We start from the raw sequence: 21,383 nt of genomic DNA on the forward strand, positions 1-21,383 counted from the left end.
ATATCGTTCTGTGTAGCGTCACCAGGACAAGACAACCAGGAAAAAAACAAAAAAGGTGCCAGCTCTCTAGTTTTTCTTATCGCAACTTTCTGCCCACATAAACAGCTCTACGGCGCTCAGAACAGCCTCGGAGGAGGGACTAGGATCTACCTGCCACATCAAATTGAAATGTTCCGAGTGAAATATTGTCTGGATATCAACGCGGGGCCAGTCTGGCATCCAGATCAGATGTTGCATCAGAGAGGAAAATACTGTGGTTTTCTTCCTAAGTGAGCGAGGCTGGGAGGAATCTGGAGAGAGGCAGCCCCCTTCGCCTCAGTGGCCTGTTGTGGCTTCAAGCTCGCTCAATGCAATCGACGAGCGGAGGCAGGATCAAATGCACTAAACACGGGTCTGAACTTAAGCTTAAATGACTGACTCCCGATGCAAAGCATAAAGACGATAACAAGTGGAACTTTGATAACAAGTGGATTATCATCCTCAATACGTGCCACACTGAAACATACCCAAAATACAACAGTGGATAATACTGGAGAGACCAGGATATAATAAATCCTGTGTTATTTTTATATGTGCTGCCTCTGGCTACCTGACCCGCATGCCAGCCCTGCGCAGGTGCTAACAGGCGCATCTCGACAGACTAAATTACCGTCAAAAAGTTACTTTCAACTGTTCATGTAAAATGAACGGACTCATCGAACGGCGAGGCGCCTTAAATAAATGTTTGCTTGTGTTCATTCTGAATATTATGGCTTCTTAGAAACTTGGAATATTGGTTCAAATCAACTGAAAATGGACACGTTATGACGCACACAGTCATGGGGAAGACTGCTGACTTGACTGCTGTCAGACAACTGCTGAAATATTTCACAACATCTGTGAGTGTGTGTGTCATGAAGGGCTTCGGAGTCCTCTGGGCTTGACAAAGCGCTATCAAAGTGTAGGCCATTCGCCGTTTACCTCAGTGAGGGAAAACCACAAAGATTATTTGCTAAAGAAGTTCACTCTTATTGATGCCCTTTGATGGGAAATTGTGTGGAAGGAAAAGCTGAGCCAGAAGAAGATTTAGAATCAAAGCTCATTCAAGACTTTTGGAGAGGTTTATTTGTGCTTTTTTGGTCTTTTTGGGATTTTCTGGTTGGATTTGAAAAAACATGCATGTTTTATTAACTGGAAACTCTTACTTGTGCTATGATTACTGGAAATGTCTTGATGTTTGTCTCTGAAAATACTCAGTAAGTAAATCATGAAACATCTGTTAAATTTTTTTTGTAAAAGTGAATAATAATAATAATAATAATAATAATAATAATAATAATAATAATAATAATAATAATAATAATAATAATAATAATAATAATAATAAATCCTCTTATACGTTGTCTGAATTCCCACTTTCCAATAGATATCACTACGTCAGATAACTTTACAGTTTTATTGCTATATTTTACAGGCACCAGTATAAAACACATTCTTTTTTTTTGCTCTTTTTGCTCTCTACACAGATGCATTTTACTGTGTCAGTATTTTCTCAGAAAGCCCTGATTCTTGCAGCGCTGAGCGATGAGCCAGCTACAAACGACACCTCAGGTGAGGGCAGAAGTCAACACCATCGATGTTGCTGAACAGAGGAGTCAAAAGCTACGACCTTTTATGATCATATCAAGTTCACAATGGGTTCACTGGTTTGCACAATAAAGATTTGAACCGAAAAAACAAGACGACTGGGTGGGGGTGGGGGGAAATAAATCACTGAGACATTTTTAGAGGGCCAGCCATCTTTTGTGTTATTTATTTAATTTCATCAGCTGTATTTCTGCCAGCACACACCGACACCAAGTGTATCAGAAGATCCAGCTCTCAAACGCTCAGCCTTGCAGTACACAACCAAAAACCAATTTCAGCAGGCAGCAATGAAAAAAAAAAAAAAAAAAAAAAAAAAAGAAGAGAATCAGGCCAGTCCTCTGGGGAGACATAGAGGGGCAGAATGTAAACTTCCCTGGCAAACCATCCCTGGTGGATTGAGCTGTAAAAAGAAGCTCTGAAGCTCAGAACAGGACAAGATAAACTGAGCGGACAGTTTGCATTACCTGATTAAGTGAATCACATTACAGATTACGCAAGGAGTGCAAAATACAATACAGCACACTCAGTGCTCCTGCGGAACGAAGTCGTCTTTGAGTTCTCGGGCTGGAATTTGCCAGACGCTTATGAAGTTCATTCAATTAGAATATAATGAAATCAAGTGTATCTTAATTTATCTGCTGAACTACCAGAACCTGAATATTGATAGAAATGCTGGTTTTCTATCTCATGTGTTAGATTACAGTTAATGAATCCTAGTCAGACTAAAGCGGGATTATTACATTTCAACTAAAAGGATTTAATGGGGATGCATCTTTCTTCTATTTGAGTAGAATTTTGATTCAAAATATTCTTATTTGTTTAAACTTCAATCTCAAATACATGAAACAAAATCAATTTGTAGCGTTTTTATTTTTGCCATGTCAGTTAACACCGCTATTTATAATGCATTTTAGAAGAGATAAAAACAGCAGTAAAAACAAATAGATCATATCAACATATTAGTTGTTGCTCAGGCTATTCAGCTCTGTTGAAATGATCGTTGACTCAACCGACTGTCACGGTCACAGAATCGCTCCAACTGTTTGTTTTTTTTTTTTTGAGTTGGAAGCTGAGAAACTTGATCCATTGCTGTAGACTGTCCCGAGTCAAACTGCTACTCTATTGTCGCTTCAGCTCAGCACAGAAGTTTCTGTTTAGATCATTGCACCGCTAAAACAAGAGACATCACTTTAAAATCTCCTGATATGTCAAAAAGTTTATGATGTAATCCACTTACTAACAGAGTTAGTCTTAATAAAGAGTCCCAATATGTGACATAATGCTAATCCACACTTAGCAGTGTGGATCCTTCACGCCAAACACACGTGGAGACCAAAACAGTTCCAGTTAAAGTTTGGTGAACTTTATAGGTTTACGTTTGTGATGGTGTAAACCTCAAAAAATTTTAAAAGATGCCGTTTACTGCAATTTCTCCTAACTAAGCAGCTGACAGAAACTTTGATCGACATATCAAAGGTCACTTAAGAAAATATGTTTATTTTAAATAGATTGTGCAGTTTGAGAACGCATATTTCTTTCTTAAAATAGCATTTAAAAACAACTGTTCTCAGAATCAAGGTGAGGTTTTTCTGAAAAAAAAAAAAAAAGGAATTTACCTTAAAACTTTCACCAACTCCTTTACTAGTGTTGGAAACAAATTTGTCAGTCTGTCCTTTTAGGAAGTGAATATTATTTCAGCTACATCACTGAAACCGTTCCTGCATCCAGAGCTGTAATTTGAGTTACGACACCGACTATTTCCACCTTAAAGGCTTCGGGGAGCTGTGAATGGTGCAGAACTCGCGGCGAAGGTCGCTCTAATTAAATATTTTAAACAGCCATTCATTTCCAGAGACAACACACACAGAGCAGTACTCTGCTCCTTTATTATGCCTCCATGTTCTGAAGAACAAAAGAAATGTCCTCCAGCGCTTTTTAAGCACATTTGGCTTTTATATTTAAAAATGTTTAAAACAAATGCACAAGAATGCATTTCAATAACAATGGCAAAAAGCCAGGAAAACTTACGACACACTTGGAAGAAGAAATAACAAAACACGGTTCCCCCTCAATAACAATGGCACACTTTATTGCTCTTTAGCACACAATGGTTTTCTGTGCAGATTGTGGTTTTGCTGCAGTATCCTGTTATGGGGAACAATCCAATTCTTCTTACATAGCTACACATCAGCCCAAGAATAACAATCAGCAAATGCATCACTCAAAGAATGGAGTCACTTCAGGCTAAAGCAAGAAGAAACAGAAAGAGAGAGAGAGGAGGAGACAGAGGGAGACGGGGAGAGTACAGATCTAACATAAAAATCAGTTTAGAGAATGAGCCAACGCATTACACAGAATTAGACATTCAGCAACAAGATGCTTTAAGGCTACGTTTCTATCTGATCTGCTCCTGCTGCAGCATGAATATTTCAACTCAGAAGTCGGCAGCGTTGCAGTGGCATATTTCATATTTTCTATGCAAAACACAGCGCACGGAGCAGCGCTCGTTTGCCACGATGAATAAGTGATCCGCTTCCCAAAAACTCTCCAACACTCCCCTCATATTGTTACACTGTCAACAAGCGATGCGCGCCAAAGACGCAGCGAGCAAACAAACAAACGAGCGCACATCACTGATTGTCTGCGCATCACATGTGTGCATCTGTTCCTATCAAACGGTGTGTATATGTGCGTGCGCGCGTGTGCGTGTGTCTCTAGTGCCCCTGCCAGAATCCAAGCCCGTTCTGCTGAGTGGGCAGATTTTCTGGCAGAGTGTCCCATCGGAGTGACAAGTGCATTTAGAAACAGCCTGATGGAGTCATTAGCGGCAGCACTGCTCATTAGCAACATAGGCACACACACGCACATGCACACACATATTCGCAGCAACAATAGCGTTATCATCAGGTTATTGCACCGACAATGGTTAGAATCTATAAAATCTAGCCGCACATTTAGAGAACGCCAAGATATGGAACATAATACCGCTTAAAAAGGCAAGCTGACAAATCTATTTATGTGAGCATGCAATTATAGACACACACACACCCAAGCAAATTCACGTCGCATTGATTACTGGAATAACAACAAAGCATTCATTATTGATCATCTTGTCCTTTTTGCGTATGAGCTTCATGCAGCATTGAGTAATCAAGGGCAATACAGCGTCAGACACAAACACACAGCTGCTTCTCTTAGTGGAGCAGGAAAAGTTACACAAGTCATCAATTAATCCACATTTTGTGCAGAACAAGTCAAACATTTATAAGCCTTAAACAATGATTTATCACAGGGCCGGGAAGCAGAAATAATAACCCTGCATTTGAATCTTTAGGGGTAAAATCTCTTCGACCTGACAAAAGGCAGCATAATCAAGAAGGTATTTTTAGGACGTTTGATAAGTTATGTTACACCATCTCACTGAGCATACGGCGTTACATCACAGCCATGTGAGAGAGAGAGTGGCAAACAGCTTCAAAGAGAACATAATGTTCCTTCTGAATTATTAGACTCTAATGCCAGAGTTTCCTATTTGCATTGAATGAGTCATCTTCTGCGTTATTGTGCGACTGATTCATGGCTAAAAACTACAGCGAGAGCCCAAGAGTCAAGAATGAAGCGTTAACAGGCACTTAACGGCACGGCGTACGGGATGAATACACCAGACAACCATTCAGATGCGCACACACACACCAGCGATCCTCTAATCTGCTGCGCGGCACAGATAATTATCACACCTAAACTGATGGCATCAGAGGTGCAATAAGCTGGAGTTTGATGTGACTACTTTGGAAGTACAGCTTCTATGTTTCCCAGTCAGAAAACACAGCAGTTGCGCTCCATGTGATTATGATATGTTGGCAAACTGGCAACATTTACCTCCAGCCTGCGGCTATTAGCGCAACTCTTAGCTCATTATACCAGAAACAGCTACAAGCTGATAAATTACTCCACTCAAGACAACACTTGTTAAACCAAGCAAGGAACAATAAACACGATGTGATTTATGGCGAGCAACGAAAGCAAATACATAAACATGCGACATGACGAGAAGGGGGCGATGGGAGCAGTGCAGCACATGTCGTCTGGGCCGGAGGAGACCCGGGAAACGCTCACCTAGCTGCGCCCGCTCCCTCTGGACGTCCTTGAAGTTGAGGCCGCTGGTCAGCGTGCTCTCCCTGTAGCGGTGGAGGGCCTCGCGCCGCCCGTTGGTCCCCAGCTCGCGGAGCACCGAGGGTTTGAGCGGCTCCACCTTCAGACAGTTGCTCCATCCCGAGAAGTCTGGTACCGTCCACTTCACCAGGTCCTGGAGTCGCACGATCACCTTCTCGGACACGGCGATTACCTCGTGCTGGAAAAGAATCATGAGTTGGGCTGTTAGATCAGTAGCAGCTTAAATTATGATGCAGTTTATCCTAAAGGGGATAATGAGAGTTAGCAAATGATAAATATATGCAAAAAAACCCTCCTACTTAAAATAAATCCATCTCTAATTGCAGTGTCATCATTTCACTCCAAAAATAATCCATCACTTCCTTATTCAACATAACATCTAAAACATCATTCCTCTTGGTTCTGCTTTAAAATGGGAAAGACGGGAGAACATGCTGTTTAAGGAAGCAGCTATAAAAAAATAATAAAAAAAATAGCTCCTGACCTGCGGTTGGGTTGTCCCTATCTACAGTCAGAGCAATAAATAAAAATGTAAAAACATTGGAAGTAGTGACAAACACAGAAAAGGACAAACCTGTCACTGTGTTCAGTTAGAAGAAGGCGCAAAATTCTCCATTATGACATTTGAAGCTACATATCAAACAACTGTTTAGGAGAAATGCAAGAAGAAGTTGTTTCTGTCCTACTATCACAAACGTCAATATGCTACGTTCTCCACATTAAACTTTGATATTAGCTGTCACCATGTGGTTTGATCAGATGAACTTTGGGATCCAGGACATGTTTCAGTGTGCGTTTGAGCTACTGGAATAAATATTAATATTTAAACAATATAATTAACTTCTTCATCCCTACATGCCCTATCGGTCTGTCAGGTCAGCAGATAAGCTGCTGTTGGAGGTACCAAGATCCAGAAAGAAACTCAGAGGGGACAGGGCTTTCTCTGTCATTGGCCCTAAATTATGGAATGACTTGTCGTTGCAGGTCAGAGAGGCCCCTTCACTGTCCACTTTTAAAGCTTGTCTTAAAACCTATTTATTTTACTTGGCTTTAAAGACCAGCGGGATCTAGTTTTAAATTGTATGTGTTTGTTTTTAAACTGTAAGGTTTTTTTTTTTTTTTTTTTATGTTGTGTTTTAATGTACAGCATTTTGTATCAGCTGCGGTTGTTTTAAAGTGCTTTATAAATAAAGTTGGTTTGGTTTGGTTAACTTAACTATGCATGTTGATTGATACACAGCAACGTTTTTAGACAAAATATTAAAATATAATGATTCAAGTCAGAATATTATGAAGCATTTCCCAATTAAAATATACATTTTAGCATCCCTCATCCCGGCTGATGAAATTATTGAGACTGTTGTTTACAGTGATGCGTTTTAAAGATTAACCACATGTTTGAGGATGTGATTAGAATTACTTATTACTGCATGATATAACATTTAGCTGCAGTGATTCAGCCGCAGACTGTAAGGCGGAAATAATTAGGGTCAGAAGTTTGGTAAAAACCGGGTATGAAATCAGAACATCGTCGGTAAATGAAAGACGACAAACGGACCGTCGTTATTCATCAACTAAATTAGCATGAGCACCGAGCGGCACCGCGGCTGGCTGTGGGATGCACATTAACGTAAGTAAATTACAGCGGCATGAATATGGATGATGTGGATGATTGCTGAATTGGATTTATGTCGGGGAGTTAAATCAATGTCAATGAGGACGCCGCTGTTTTGAGACTTTCTGATTAGCATTTAGGAAGTTGGGCTCCTGATGTTCGAGACGCGAGCGCTCTTCGGTTACGCCTTCGGAGTTTGGAGAAGCAGGTGAAAAGCAAACTTATTAAGGAATGAATACACGGCAATATTGTGTGTTCACGGCGTCTGTGATGCAAGGTAGAATTTCAAATAGACATAAATGTGTCAGTCTGGCATGGAGAAATGACTTTAAGCACAGTACTTCAGTCAGTTCAGTTAGCTTACTAAATAAGATTTACTCTCTCTCCACTGTGTGGGTTTAACCTCCTTTTTTCTTTCTTTTTTTTTTCCTGAGGTTGATTCAGCTCTTTTTAATAACTCTCAAACTCAAACAACTTCAAGACCAGCGGAGTGGGGAGGCAGCAAAGACTCTTAAATGTGTTTCCATTTGAAGAGCTAATGGCTGAAGTGCTTGTTACCAACAGAATGGAGAGGTTTTGCTGCAAGATGGCTATTACAGAAACGGGAAAATCTGGAGGACAGATGTCTGAAAAGGCTGAAACACAGAGCAGGTCTCTGATGTTTACCTTGGTTATCTCCAATTTACCAGGCATCTGTCTGGCTTTGTGCATTTCCCCTCAAACAACTCGTGTACGGCTGACATTAAAATAACATTCATTATGTTATATTTATGTGCGTAAGTAGAGGGTGTGCACTCAATAAAGCTGCAATCAAGCAGTCTTCTGTAATCAAAAAGAACAACTCCGCTGTAAATCCTTCATTTTAGTCTTAAAATGTTAGGATCAGCATTATTTTTCTGCTTTTGTTCTTTGTTTTGATTGAAATATTTCAGTGTTCCTGTTTTTTTCTCTCTCTCTCTCTCCCCAACAACATTCTAAAAACAAACACATGTCTTCTCAGCGTTTCATATTCTCTCTGAGTGCTCCGTCTATACAATTACCCATATTCAGTTCTCACATCATCTCCAACTACAGGCATATCAAATCCCAAACAGTTGGAGACAGTATTTCCTTATAAAGCAAAAAGCCTGCGAGGGATAGCTTGATATAGCTGTGCCTCCCTCACTAAGTAAAAACATCAAACATGGGTTTTTGGTCGTCTTATAATGAGCTGTCTTCAGCTGTCAAGTGGTGGCGGGTGGTTGTAACCGGCTTTCCGTGCATTGAAAAACTGACTGCCGCACAAAAAGAGAAAAAAGCAGGCCATGTGAATAAAGCAGAACAACGGTAAATAGCCTTCAGCCTGCAGCCAAAAAAGCCACATTGCTCTGTTTCTCCACAGAATTTATCCACTGTTCTTTGATGCAATCGGTTGACTGCGCATTAAGAAACCAAATGTTTCAGCGGAGTCTATTTAAAGCAGAGATAATAGAGTGAGACGCAACATTAAACCCTGAAGAAAAAACAAAACAAAGAAAGAAAAAAAAAAAAGGCGACTGCTTTTATATTAATCCGCTGAAAGATGCGATGATTTGCGAGCGCGTCAACAGATCCTGTTTGGGGACTTGTGTGGTTTGAGAGCAAAAAACACAACAGGTGAGCACAATTCAGCAGCTGTCAACACAGTCTCCAATATAATCAGTCTATGAAGTAAGCTGCAGCACCGAAAAAAAAAAAAAATCAGCTACCATAAAACAATTCCTTATTTTCTTAGACTACTTTCTCTCTCCCTCTATCTCTCTCTTTTTAAAAAAAATTTTTTTTACGCTACAAGCCAAACTCAAAGTGGTTACAGACTGAGAGCTGGAGAACAGGAAGATGATGAATGATTTGTGGTTTGCATCGGACATGAGATTTGGTTGAGAAATATGTAAATAGTGGAGAATTAAGAAATTTTTCTGCACAGTTTCTGAGAACGAGGCCGGCCAAGTCGGTTATTGAGAAAGAATTACAATAACATTATTGCACCAATCCAGGTTAACACCATGCGTACAGAAACACCGAAGTGGCAGTCGGACCAGATGATTTTTATTGTATAGCCACAATCTTTTTTTTTTTTTGGTTTGAAGTCCGAAAGAGAACCAAAATAACTTGTCACTATCAAAATGGTTTAAATATGGAAACAATGAGGCTGGGAGATGAGAACTGCAAATATTTACATTTCAAAGACTTTCAGTGAAGTATTTTCAGATGCTTAAAAGGTTTGTTTTAGTAGTTCATTTAAAAAAAATACACACAAGAAACTGCTTGGTAAAAGTGGCACAATTTGGGTTATTTAGTTAACCGAGTCCTCAGTGAAACTCATCATGCCTGGGCTGATTTAACACAACATATTAGGGTTATTGGTTTAACTCTGCACAGTGGAGTTAGGTTACTAACCCAGAAACAGCTGCTCATTTGAGGGGGAGGCAGGGGATGCTATGCCTATAAATTTGCAGCTGCAGATGTACGCCCAGGCTAAGCAGCCCTATAAACTGTTTGGAAAGACAGAAAAATCGACTTTATTAAAATTCTATCTCTCTGTATAAAACAGAAGAAATATCACCCGTCCACAGAGAACAGCTCTTCACATGTAGAGAGCAGAGCTGGAACTAGCCTGTGCAAACAAGCTCATATAGACGGCTAATGTTAGCTTAAGTGAACTAATTGGTTCTCCGGCGTTAAACGGCATCATTAACGCAACTCATTGACATCGATGTTATTATGCAGCATATTTTCACATCTAAATATGTATTATTCTGTTGTACTTAAAATGCTCAGTGAGTCATTCGGCTGTTTACTTCAAAACGGCACTCGGTGAAGAATAATTATGCTGCTTCTAAGTCTCTTCTATGACACAACAAACTGCATCACAGTTTCTGACTCAATGTTTGAGTGAAAATTTCCCAGCATCTGTCCCAACATTATAATCCGAGCTCCAGTTTAAAGAAACATGTTTTGTTTTGTTGTTTTGTTTTTTCTCTTGGGTATCTGGTTAATAGGAGAAAATAAACTAGTAAAGACTAAAAAATGTTGAAAATAATAACCAACAACTTGAAGGAAATCCCTCTGATTCTCCTGAATCTATCAGATGACTAAACGTCTCTGCTCTAGACATCCTGTAATTTATCCAAGATGAATCACTCCAGCGGCATTTCGGCGTGCACCGCAGGGGGTCCGCGACTCACTACTTGGGTTTTGAGCTTCAAAGATGCGGCTTGGAAACTCTGGGCCATGCCCCTCTGTAAATGCCGCCCGTCCACACTGCGCTGTCATTTCCAGTTAGGCAGCTGATAGTTCAGCAAAGTGGCGTCCGTTACACACAGCCAGCGGGGCCATTTGATAATATAGGTCAGAGGACTGCAACCTCGCAGCCAAGGGGTGACACAACACATCAGCAACACACCAAACACAAGGGTGCCAATTCAGTAACCCTAACTGTGCAAATAAACCAACGGGATTTGTGCACTCCAGATCCTGAATATGTTATTATTGTGTTGGAGTCATTTTGCCCCAGGTACAGAAATAAACAGATGCACTGATTAACTGCTGCCTTTATGGTTGAGTTAAAATGCAACATAAGCAGCTAAATGTAACATCCTGTACACGTGTGCTTCTATCAATATTTCATAGTGTTACTGCAGCCGATGTGAGATCTGCAGAATCATCGCCGAGTGGATTGGTGGAGTATAAAGGGCTGAAAGTAGAAACTGACAGACTTTTACTGTAAAGCTGGATCCAGCTCTAAAACAACGTCGTTGAAATTCCACTCACAAAAAAAAATCTACATCTTTCAGCAGAGCTGTGCACAAATTAGTGCATTCACGAGGAGCCTTATCTTGTTTTTTATCTTATTTATATTCTATTGGCCAGAATAAATATTTGATGGATTTAAAACTGATTTTTTTTTCTTTTTTTGAAAAATCTATGTTTCGTGTAGAGTACTGAAATTCTAGTTTAAGCAGATAAGTTATTTACAGAATATCAAATGCAATCCAGACCCCTTATAAAAACAGTAACATAGACCTATAAATTGTCACCGTAAGATAATAACAAATCCAGCATCATTATCCCGCCATTCTGCACAGATAAATGTTTCCTGCATTGCTCAAATTGTGCATCAAAAAAACAACACAAGAATAATTTGGAATACAACTCAAATTATTGCCATCCGCCAACCTTTTACAGAATGTCACCCTGGGTGAAGAGCCATATGATACCAATATGAAAAACCATCATGCATAAGGGCAGACTGAAGCTCTCTGTCACTTCTAACTTTTTTGTTTCGGCCGTCTTTCATATACATACAGTCAGATAATCACCACAGATGTTATCTTTATCTCAAGTGACAAATTTCTTCCTCTGATGTGTTCAAACAAAACCAGGACATCTTTGAAAGAGGAAGCGCCTTGTCATGCACCGATATTGGCCGCAAGTTAAAATGCAGTCCAACTAATCCAATATTCTCAACAGAACAGATTTTTTCCCAATGATGCTGAACTTCATTTTCACCGGACCTGGTGAATTGGTGGCAACATTTCTACCTGCCAATCCAATTAAAAACATCTGAAATTTCATATTGAGCAAACGTAGCTGACAAGACACTCAGTTTAGTGAGTCGAGGGGTGCTGAAGCTCAGTGGGTGGGTGTCTTTCTATACTCTGGGTACAAACACACACACACGCACACACACACACACACAAAGAGAGAGGACTCCTGACATGCTGCGAAGGTTTCAGGCTGCTGCCTCTGAGAGGTCAGCACAGGAATTCCTAAGGCCATAGGAGATTAGTAATTGAGTAATGGACATGGTGACATGGACAATGTAGACAGAGCAGGATAAGCAGAGCAAAGGAAGGAGGGAAGAGAAAACGAGGCTATGAAACACATTATGAGTTCATTATCTGTCTCCCCTCCCCATGGCTGACCTTGACTGCAGTGTCCCAAAACAAACTTATATGGGAATTAAAAAAGAAGCTCCAGGAAGTGTGCCAGGGACAATTGGCTCACAGTATATTTTGTTGAGACTGCTTTCAGACTCCAAGGAGTTCAAGGTGCACCGTTTAAAGCAGGTGAGGATGATTCTTCACCGCTATGCACTGCCTAATTTGTGCAGCGTATTCATGTATGCATAAAAGTTGCTGCATATCGACGGGGGTGCTGCCGAACTCATCTTTTATTCACCGATTCCATTAAGAGATTGCTGTTACACAAGCCGTGGTGATATATGAACTTAGCATTCTTCTGCAGCATTAGCGACGGCAAGAAACGGCGAGATAAGAGGAGTTTTCAAAGCCCTCCTGAAAGTGGGTGAGGCATTCATCATGTAAGGTGACACCGCAGCAAAAAGCTGTGTCAGCCCCGCTTGAATCACTGCAGCCTTATATGCTTCCATTTTAGCGGGATGCGATGAAGACGGAGAAAAGAGGCGCTGCGTGCCCAAGAGTTCACAAGTGAGGAATTAAAAAATGTCGACTGGATTACTGAGCAGGGGCTTCCCGTCTGTGGCTGCATCGGTGGATATAATAATGATCCACTGTAGCCGGAGGCATTGGAGTCATGCATCAAGGCAAATGTTTGCCTGCTCAAGTGGTTAGCGAATGACAAAGTGGAACAAACCAAGCTAAGAAACACCAAAAGTCTCGGGTGTGTTGACAAACATGCAGCACTGGAAACATATTATTACTTAGGCTGCAAAAAAAAAAGAAAGAAAGAAAAATAGAAAAACAACAAAAAAGAAAAAATCTTAATGTTTGTGGGAGCTCTTTTTCATTGCCTTTGAAGTCTCTGCCATTACATTTTAAAAGGTTTTAAATTACACTATTCAAAATAGCTGGTAATAATTTACATGCTATTTCAGCAATGGTGAAGAATTCACTGGAGGGCAGTGTGCAGAGTTAATGACTTGTTCTGCAGCAGGAGCTGCACAGCGTATAAAAGAAAGAAAGAAAAAGTTCTACTCCACAAAAATTCCTGCCATTGTTATGTGAATGGGGACATTTGTTTTAATGCGCAGGCTGGACATAGTAAAAAAAAAAAAAAAAAGAAAAGATCTGTAAAAATCTACATTTACGCTCCAGCCGTTCTGCACAACGACCTTATCCATCAAAATGCTGCATATCAAAGCCACTTACGCTTAACTCCACAGTGTCCCACATGCCCAAAATTATTTGCTTGTTTTTTTTTTCCCCTTAGGAGAAAACTAAAATCAAAGAAGCAGCAAATGAATACAATCTAATTTCCCCTACAAGCTGGCTTTGCGAGCACCAGAACACATGCGTGGACTCCTGCCATGTGCTGAAGAAATGGCTCTGGATGCATGCCAAAGTGTTTTCCACAGCAATCAATACCGGGCCTACTGCTGCAGTCCCCCTGCCTGTCAGTGTGTGTGTGTGTGGGGGGGGGGGTGCCTGCGTGTGTGTGTGTGCATGTGTGCGTGTGTGTGTGTGTGCCAAAGCCTTGTCAGCTACAGGGACAGAACAGAGGAGAGGAGAGGTCAGATGAAATCAGAGGTGATGATAATAGCACATTAATATAACATGATCCAGGAATATTCTCCGCAGATGCAGAATTCCCATTACGAGAGCGGCCCTCCTATTATGCTGCATATGCAGTAAAAGCAGGATATGCAGTGAAAAGATAAGAATAAGCAATTACGAGAGCCTGAAGGAGGAGTGTACAATAAGTGGGTGTTGTGTGTGGTGAGCTGTTATCTACAACAGCTCTGTCCAAAAACAGAAAGTGTATTACAGCCAGGAGGGGAGAGAGGAGGCGGGCCATTTGGTGTGACAAGAAATATTGTGTCACTCAGTGAGCTTTAAAACACATGTGACTGTTCAGTCAGTGGCAGTTTGCAGGCAGGCAAATAGAGCAAAAGGGCCCCAACAGAGGGTTTGTCATAATGGGTGAGCAACCCGACACAAAGCCTGGTTAAAGACCAAGCTGGCCTCAACTGGTGGTGGTAAACATTGCCGGTCAGGTTGGGATACAGTGAAAAAATAAATAAAAAATCAAGCTTTTTTTCCTCTGCACATGGAGCTAATAATTAACTCGGTATAAATAGATTCATAAATTCACTCCTGATGTGTTTATCATCTAATCAGCAAAACACAGGCGCCAGGAGTTTGCATGCACTCGCCCGAATCATTATTTTTATTTCCAGTCCAAAGCTCTTATAAAAAAAAAAGAAAGAAGAAAGATAGCCTGGCTGCGTTTAAAAGGAATTGACCTTCCAACCCTTTTGACAGAAGAAAAACAAGCACAGTAGGTCACGGGTTGGTTCCTCCCGTCACTGCAAACCACAGCAAAAAGGGGGGGAAAAAAAAAACTGCAAACAAGCTGCAGGAGATGCTAGAGGCAAACAAATACCTGAGAAATAATCAGGAAATTACATCATACTTTGGAGCTCCAAAGCAGAAAAGAATCAGTAATCCACTTCCAGTAAGTTTAATAAAAGGCTTAAACAAGTTTTTCGGTATTTGTGGGATATTGGCCTCAAGCTTTAGATGAAAGCAAAGTACAACCAGCTGTTTACATTTCACATTTCAGACTCTGTTCTAAACTGTGTGAAAATGCTCATGTAAAATCTAGCATGATCTATAAATATACAGTACAAACTACAATTATAGCAGGTTGGACATTTTATCTCATGAGACTATATGTTATCATTTAGCACCTAAACCTTGTGATAACAACACACTTCCTGAGAACTGCAGCTTATCGCATTCATATCTGCATGACTCACAAGCACAAATTAAGCTGTTGATTTTCAGTCAATTACAGATTTACAGTTTTCAGTGATGCTGCAGAGCCACAAATCTATTTCATCTGAAAGAAACCAGCTTATGTGAGCTTTATGAAATCAATCCCTCTCGCAATGTTTACCTTCACCACCCAAGTGCAGAATTTAACATCTGCTTTTTAAAACATACAGCGTAAATAAATGTGTTGATTTTTGGGCATCAGTTTTGTTTTGTTTTTTGTTTGTTTTTTTCTCCTCCTGTTTGTGTTTTTGGATTATGGATTGCATCTGCAAGCGCCGCTCCGGTATAGCTGACTCATGCAGTGCAGATTAGTGTGTTGTGGGGCAAAGTCAGCGAAAATCTGAATGGGCTCAGTGAAGGTCATAAACTGACTCCGAGTTGTCAGGGCGATTTCCACTGCTGTGTAATATACAGTAAGTAGTTTGATTTGCTCAGAGAAAAACGAGCCCTTTAATTGAGGCCGGGCTACATAGCACTTATAACATTTCATCATCCAAATTATACAAACCCAGAGTCTGATCTCTAGAAGCTTCAAAAGGAAAATGATGTGTTTAAGTGGCGTGCGCTAAAATTCACCGTCCACGAAGGAAAGCTGTTTCCATTCAAACTGATATTTTGTCTCCTTTAGTTGCTTTACAACTTGTGACAAATGTGCACAACAAAAAAAAAAAAAACTTTCACAGGGTGACAAATGCCAGTCATTGAAATTATGTTTTTAATCCAACAAATAAGTTATTTGTTACAAATTAACAAAAAATTCTGGTTCAGCATTGGGTCAGCATTAGTTGTACACACTTGATATCAAACCACCACAGCCCCATGCCGAACCAAGCAGAGGAGACGAGACACTGCCAACCCTCAGGCCATTAACACACCTCTGCTCTAATTGTAGGAAAAAAATATTACCTGCCTCTTTGTTCTGGATAGACTTGAATATTATAAGTCATAACTAGTTTAGCGATAATTATAATGCTGAGGCAGCCATTGCTAATAGGAGGCACGTCTTTGCGTGTTTGTCAAGGATAATGTTTCCGCTTGTTGGTAAAAACCAGCCAATTGTTCTATGCTTTTCTTGGTACAGTGGGTCTGGACTCTTGGCTTTTGAGACATGATTGCTTCCTGGATGGAGACGTGGACTTTGTTGAGGTTTTAAATTTGACCCAATTGCTAACGTTATATAAAGCTTACCGGAAATTGCCTGCATTGTAAATAACCATAACCCAGAGACGTGCCGATCCGAACAAGATTTTATTACTAAAACTACAGGCAGACTACGATTCTGAAACAGCGCAGAAAAACAACATCATCGTTCTGCTGTTTGTTGATTGACCCGGTTGAAATTTAATCAAAGAATAGTCAAACTCTCAAATGTAACAGCAATAAACATCTTGGCATTTCTTAGCCGTGGTTGACATGGCACTGTATTCAAATATATTAAAACGTTTGTTACTATGTCCTTCAGTAGTTTAGTAACACTTTTTATGTTTATGTTTAACTTTCTGCCAAGTCCTAATTCCTGATTGTTGCCAATAATTAACACCTCCCAGCTGTGCTAGTCATGCAAAAAAAAACACTTTGCATTTCACTTTCTCAAACTACAATTTCAAAGGTCTGATGCCATTTCTGTAATGTTTTATTTCTTAACCAGTTTAGCAGAAGTGCTAGTACCACTGTCAAATGTGTTAACAAGCTAACCATTAACCTTTGTCAGTCACTTCTAACAAGTGGCACAGCTTGACTGTAATTGCCAGGAAAAAATGCTTCCATGTTATCTTGTTTAAATAGATTTGAAACTTTATTACTGTTTCTGCAACATATTATGGCTCGATCACAAACTAACTTTTATTTCTCACGACAGAGTGATCTTGACAACTTCATGAAATACATGGACGAAGCACAGGACTGCACTCTGTTGTGACAGTCCTTTGCAAAAGAACTGCATAATATTAGAGCGTTACATGATCGCAGTTCAGTATTATTGTGAAGTTTTGCAATGATTTGCAATGGTTATCAGTTGCAATAAATCCACACTTTCCTCACTCCTCTCTTTGTAGCCTGTCACTGGATGGCTTCCTACGTTCGGTGACATTTGATATCTTGGGCTCTGTCATCTGGATCAGGTTTGGGTTTCTACTAGACAGAGACTCCATCTGACAGGCTGGAAATGTTATTGGCCTGCTACGTGTGCATTCCTTGTATTGGTGATCTAATAGTCAACCAATACTGCACTTCAAACTGTTATTTGTGATGATAATACTGCATAGACTAATAAAATTATTTTGCAACATATTGTGAACTAAAAGCCCTATATTTTTTCTATTTACGTGCATTTAGTAAATGTATCAGGTCTTAAAATGTGTAAGAAAGCTGTTTATTCTGAATAAGGACATTTTAATACATGTCTTTATGCTGTTGATGAAGTGCAAATTCATTGCAATTCCAGTTCTTTAATAAAATTTAAAGGACAAGTTTAACTTAATCCAAAAAGAACAGTTTGAAACTAAGTAACTGATTTCAGCAGTAAAACTTAATCTTATCCTCCTGACATGTATTAATTACAATTTACTCAAATTAAGTTATGCTACCTTAATCTAACTGTTTGTTTTATCAGCGTAAAATCAATAATCTATGCAGAAAAATAGCTTCACTTACTTTTTGGAGCTGTATGTCAATGTGCTTTACAACATGTGGCAAATATGTGTGACTACATTTGGCAGTGCAGACCCTGTGTTATTAAATAAGTAATATTTTCCAGCTACAGTCAATGAGCTGGAATGTGAGCATTTTGCAATGCAAATAAGTCTGTGGGAATAAAGGGGGCGGAGCTGGCATGTCTTGTGCAAGTCTGGTCTTTAGGAAGGGCAATGCATGCACTCAGAGTAATTACTAAATAATTGTAGTCTGTTAAATGCTAACAGCAGGGGGGTTTAAAGAGGAGATACCCCTGCTCACAAGAAGAATTCACAGGGATGATAGCTTGTCTAAGCTGCTGGCCAGAAATAGCCACCTTTCTCATGAAAGGGAAATGTGATAGCTGCTCTTATTACTCAAGAGGAAAGAATGTAAGTAAACCATCAGCGGAAGAGTCAAGTACAAACACGGCTTTGTCCCCTATAAACAATATAACAGCAACAGAGAGTAATCTCCACGCAGCCGCAGAGTGATCAAAAGCAAGAAGGCAGCAATTAAAGTGTTGCTGTCATTATATCAGAGAGAAAAACCACATATATTGTTTGTTTCACAGCTCTTAATTTGGGACACTGATAAAACAAGCTGTTAGAATTTCGCCAGTAAAACTAATGGTGCAACATGCATACATTTTCTTTGGGTGAACATCAATCAGGATTTCAGCAGCTCAAAGACCAGTGAATAAATTAGTGACATTAGTCTTAACTTTTTGAATCTAATCAAACAAGTTTGAAAGTCAATCTGTTTGCAGCAACCGCGCATCTGCATTCATTAATAACAACTGACAGAGTAAATAATCTCAGCTTGCTAGCAAGCTTGACTTCTGCACTAACCCCATCCTAAATCAGTAAGGCATAAACATTAGTGGACTATAAACAAACTTTTACATTTTTTTTCTAAGAGTGTGACATGTAAAATGTTTTTCTGGCAAACACAGCTAATGCTAATGTGATATTCATTACTGCCTTACTGTAGATAGTTTAGTCAGCTAGCATTGTTGATGTAAGCATTAGCAGGGAATAAACTAACTTGGAAAAAACTATCCAGTTAGTTTATTCCCTAACTGGATAGGGAATAAAACATTACAAAAATAGCAACAAAATTCTTCAATTTATTCTAAAAAGCTGTCTTACAGACCATTTATTGGCAAACACAGATTGCTAATGTGACATTCATTACTGACTGAGATTTACTGTAATAGCTTAGCTAGCTAGCATTGTTAACGTAAGCATTAGCAGTCCCTAAACTTAGAAATTAACTGGATAAGGAATAAAACATTACAAAAATAGTAACAAAATTCTTCAATTTATTCTAAAAAGCTGTTTTAGACCATTTATCCTGGCAAACACAGCTAAGAAGCGCCGTTCTTTGGCAACAACTGCCTTGGGGGTTAAGAAAATTGCATGTTTGGTGTAGGTAGACCAGCTAAACCTGAACCCAATGCTTCTCCAACAGTGAAAACTTTTTACCCACAAGTCTAAAGACGGTTCATAACAAGTAGACATCATCTGTCACAACACAACTCCCATAACCACTGAAGATTACAGAACCGGACACTTCAGCTGTATTAAAATAAAAAATGTCGAGGCAGGATTTGTGACCAACATAAACTAGCTTAAGTTGTTCAAATTGATTAAATGCTAACAAATCAACATGCTCGCTTTAATTTCGAATGGCTTTAATGGCTAATATTTAAAATCCCATTTTATAGTGTAATTCCATTCAGCGTAACAGGATCACAAGCGCCACATATGGACATAGTCAATCATAACCAAGCATGTCTGTGCCAAGAACAGCGAGGCAGGCGCGGTTACAAGAAATGTGAGCTGACAATATCATTGTTTGAGGACAGAAATGTTCACTGGGGAAAATTATGCAAAGCGAGGAGAGTATATAGTTAGGACGTGTCAGCACTGGCTTGGCTCGCCTCTGGCACCCTTTTTTATGACTTGCACTGCCTCTTTCAACATCAAGCCGCATTACAAAATAATAACTATCGTACGGAGCTGTATCTGATCCCATCATGCATTCATTACTATCGCGTTTCGCAATTTCCGTTCCGTATGTCAGCATATCTGACACGCTTTTAACCAGAAATGAAAATGACAGAGCCCAAGCAGGCGAAAGATTGTTGCTTTTTTTTTTTTTTTTTTTGCTCCTTACCCTACTCCCCTCCTTTTCTTTTTTTGTTATTATTATTATTATTATTATTATCATGGCACAATTAACCCCACGGAGCGCAGCGGCTGCAGTCTTATTGAGCGCAGCTGGACAAGTGCACATTCAGCATGTTGACACCACAATAGACAAACAAGGCTGAAGTCTACAACTATAAAAAGCGAATTCCGCTGTAGGCCAGTTCTTTTCTGCCGATCGATACATCAATGTCATAATAAATGCATGGGTTCCTGAATGCCTCTGAGAGAGATCCACGGCCAGTAAACAAAAGAGAAGCGGCGGAATATGTAAAATTCCTCGAAATAAACAAAGCGATTCAGGCATTCCTACCTCTCCGTGGGCGACGGATCGTCCCTGGGGAGTATCCTCGGGTAGGAAATAAAGTTTGGAGCTGGATAAAAGTTGCTTGCTTGTTCTTTCCTCCCAGAGAAGCTGGAGCTCCGCTATGCATATAGGATCCTCGGGTTTGCATCTGACGAAGAAAAAGTCTCCGAGAGCGAGGATTCTCGCTTTGCCATCCCGGGTACATTTAAAGGCTTTATAGAATATATATGGTCCATGTAAACCGCAAGACGAGCCCACCCACTGTGGAAAAAAAAAATTAAGATTGAAGTCAAGTAAAGAAATGAATGAATAATTAAAACAAAAACAAACAAACGAAAAAAAAAAGAGAAACCCTCGCTTCTTCACGCTCGACTTGTAAACATCATACACCTCTTGTTTTCTGCGCACAACTACAACAATTAAACAATTTTTACATGTTCTACATTTCAAACAGATGCATTAATTTCAGCGCGTGAAAGTTTTGCGGCTCGCGCGCGCGCTTACAGAAAGGTGTGGATTAATTAAATCAGGCAGAGAGGAACTGGAATAAATCGACGCATGAAAACAAACGTTACCTTCAGTGAGTTCGGCTCCATCTCGACGTTATGAATTGATTAAACTCAACACGCTCTCCAAACTTGCTGGCTTGAATGGATTGTCGAAGGTCCTGCAAGGGGCGTAGCTATATGGAGTGTAAACCGTGATATTTTAAACGTGGAAGTGGTGCGAAAAAATTGTTTTAGTTTAAAAAATGTGCGTTTAGTGTTTTCATTTAATTCGACGAAACAATATGGCAGAATAAATGGTTTTTAGGGCTTTATTTTAAAAACTAACAGATGTTTCCTCAAAATATTTCAGCGTAATTAATAATAGATGAACACTTTTTAATTATTTATTGTATATTCTTCTAAGTAAGCACATAAAACACGCTCTGGTACGTCATTTATACCAATTTGAGCTCAAAATGGGCTTTTAATCTGCGTGTACATCTTTCATGG

At 39.7% G+C, this 21,383-nt stretch overlaps 1 protein-coding gene across 1 annotated transcript in view; it reads right to left on the minus strand.

Moving 5' to 3' along the window:
* Positions 1-21,083, minus strand: part of arid5b (AT-rich interaction domain 5B) — a 107,907-nt gene extending 86,824 nt beyond the window's left edge. Inside the window, exons 1-3 of the mRNA XM_008429163.3 lie at positions 20,961-21,083; positions 20,392-20,646; positions 5,743-5,977 (exon numbers count right to left, since the gene is read on the minus strand). Of these exons, the coding sequence (XP_008427385.1) occupies positions 5,743-5,977; positions 20,392-20,646; positions 20,961-20,981 (511 nt within the window). The 5' untranslated portion in view covers positions 20,982-21,083. The remainder of the gene's footprint in view (positions 1-5,742; positions 5,978-20,391; positions 20,647-20,960) is intronic.
* Between the last annotated feature and the right edge of the window lie 300 nt (positions 21,084-21,383).

This window comes from Poecilia reticulata, chromosome 15, assembly GCF_904066995.2.
Source record: "Poecilia reticulata chromosome 15, P_reticulata-male-v2, whole genome shotgun sequence".
Taxonomy (NCBI): Eukaryota; Metazoa; Chordata; class Actinopteri; order Cyprinodontiformes; family Poeciliidae; genus Poecilia; species Poecilia reticulata.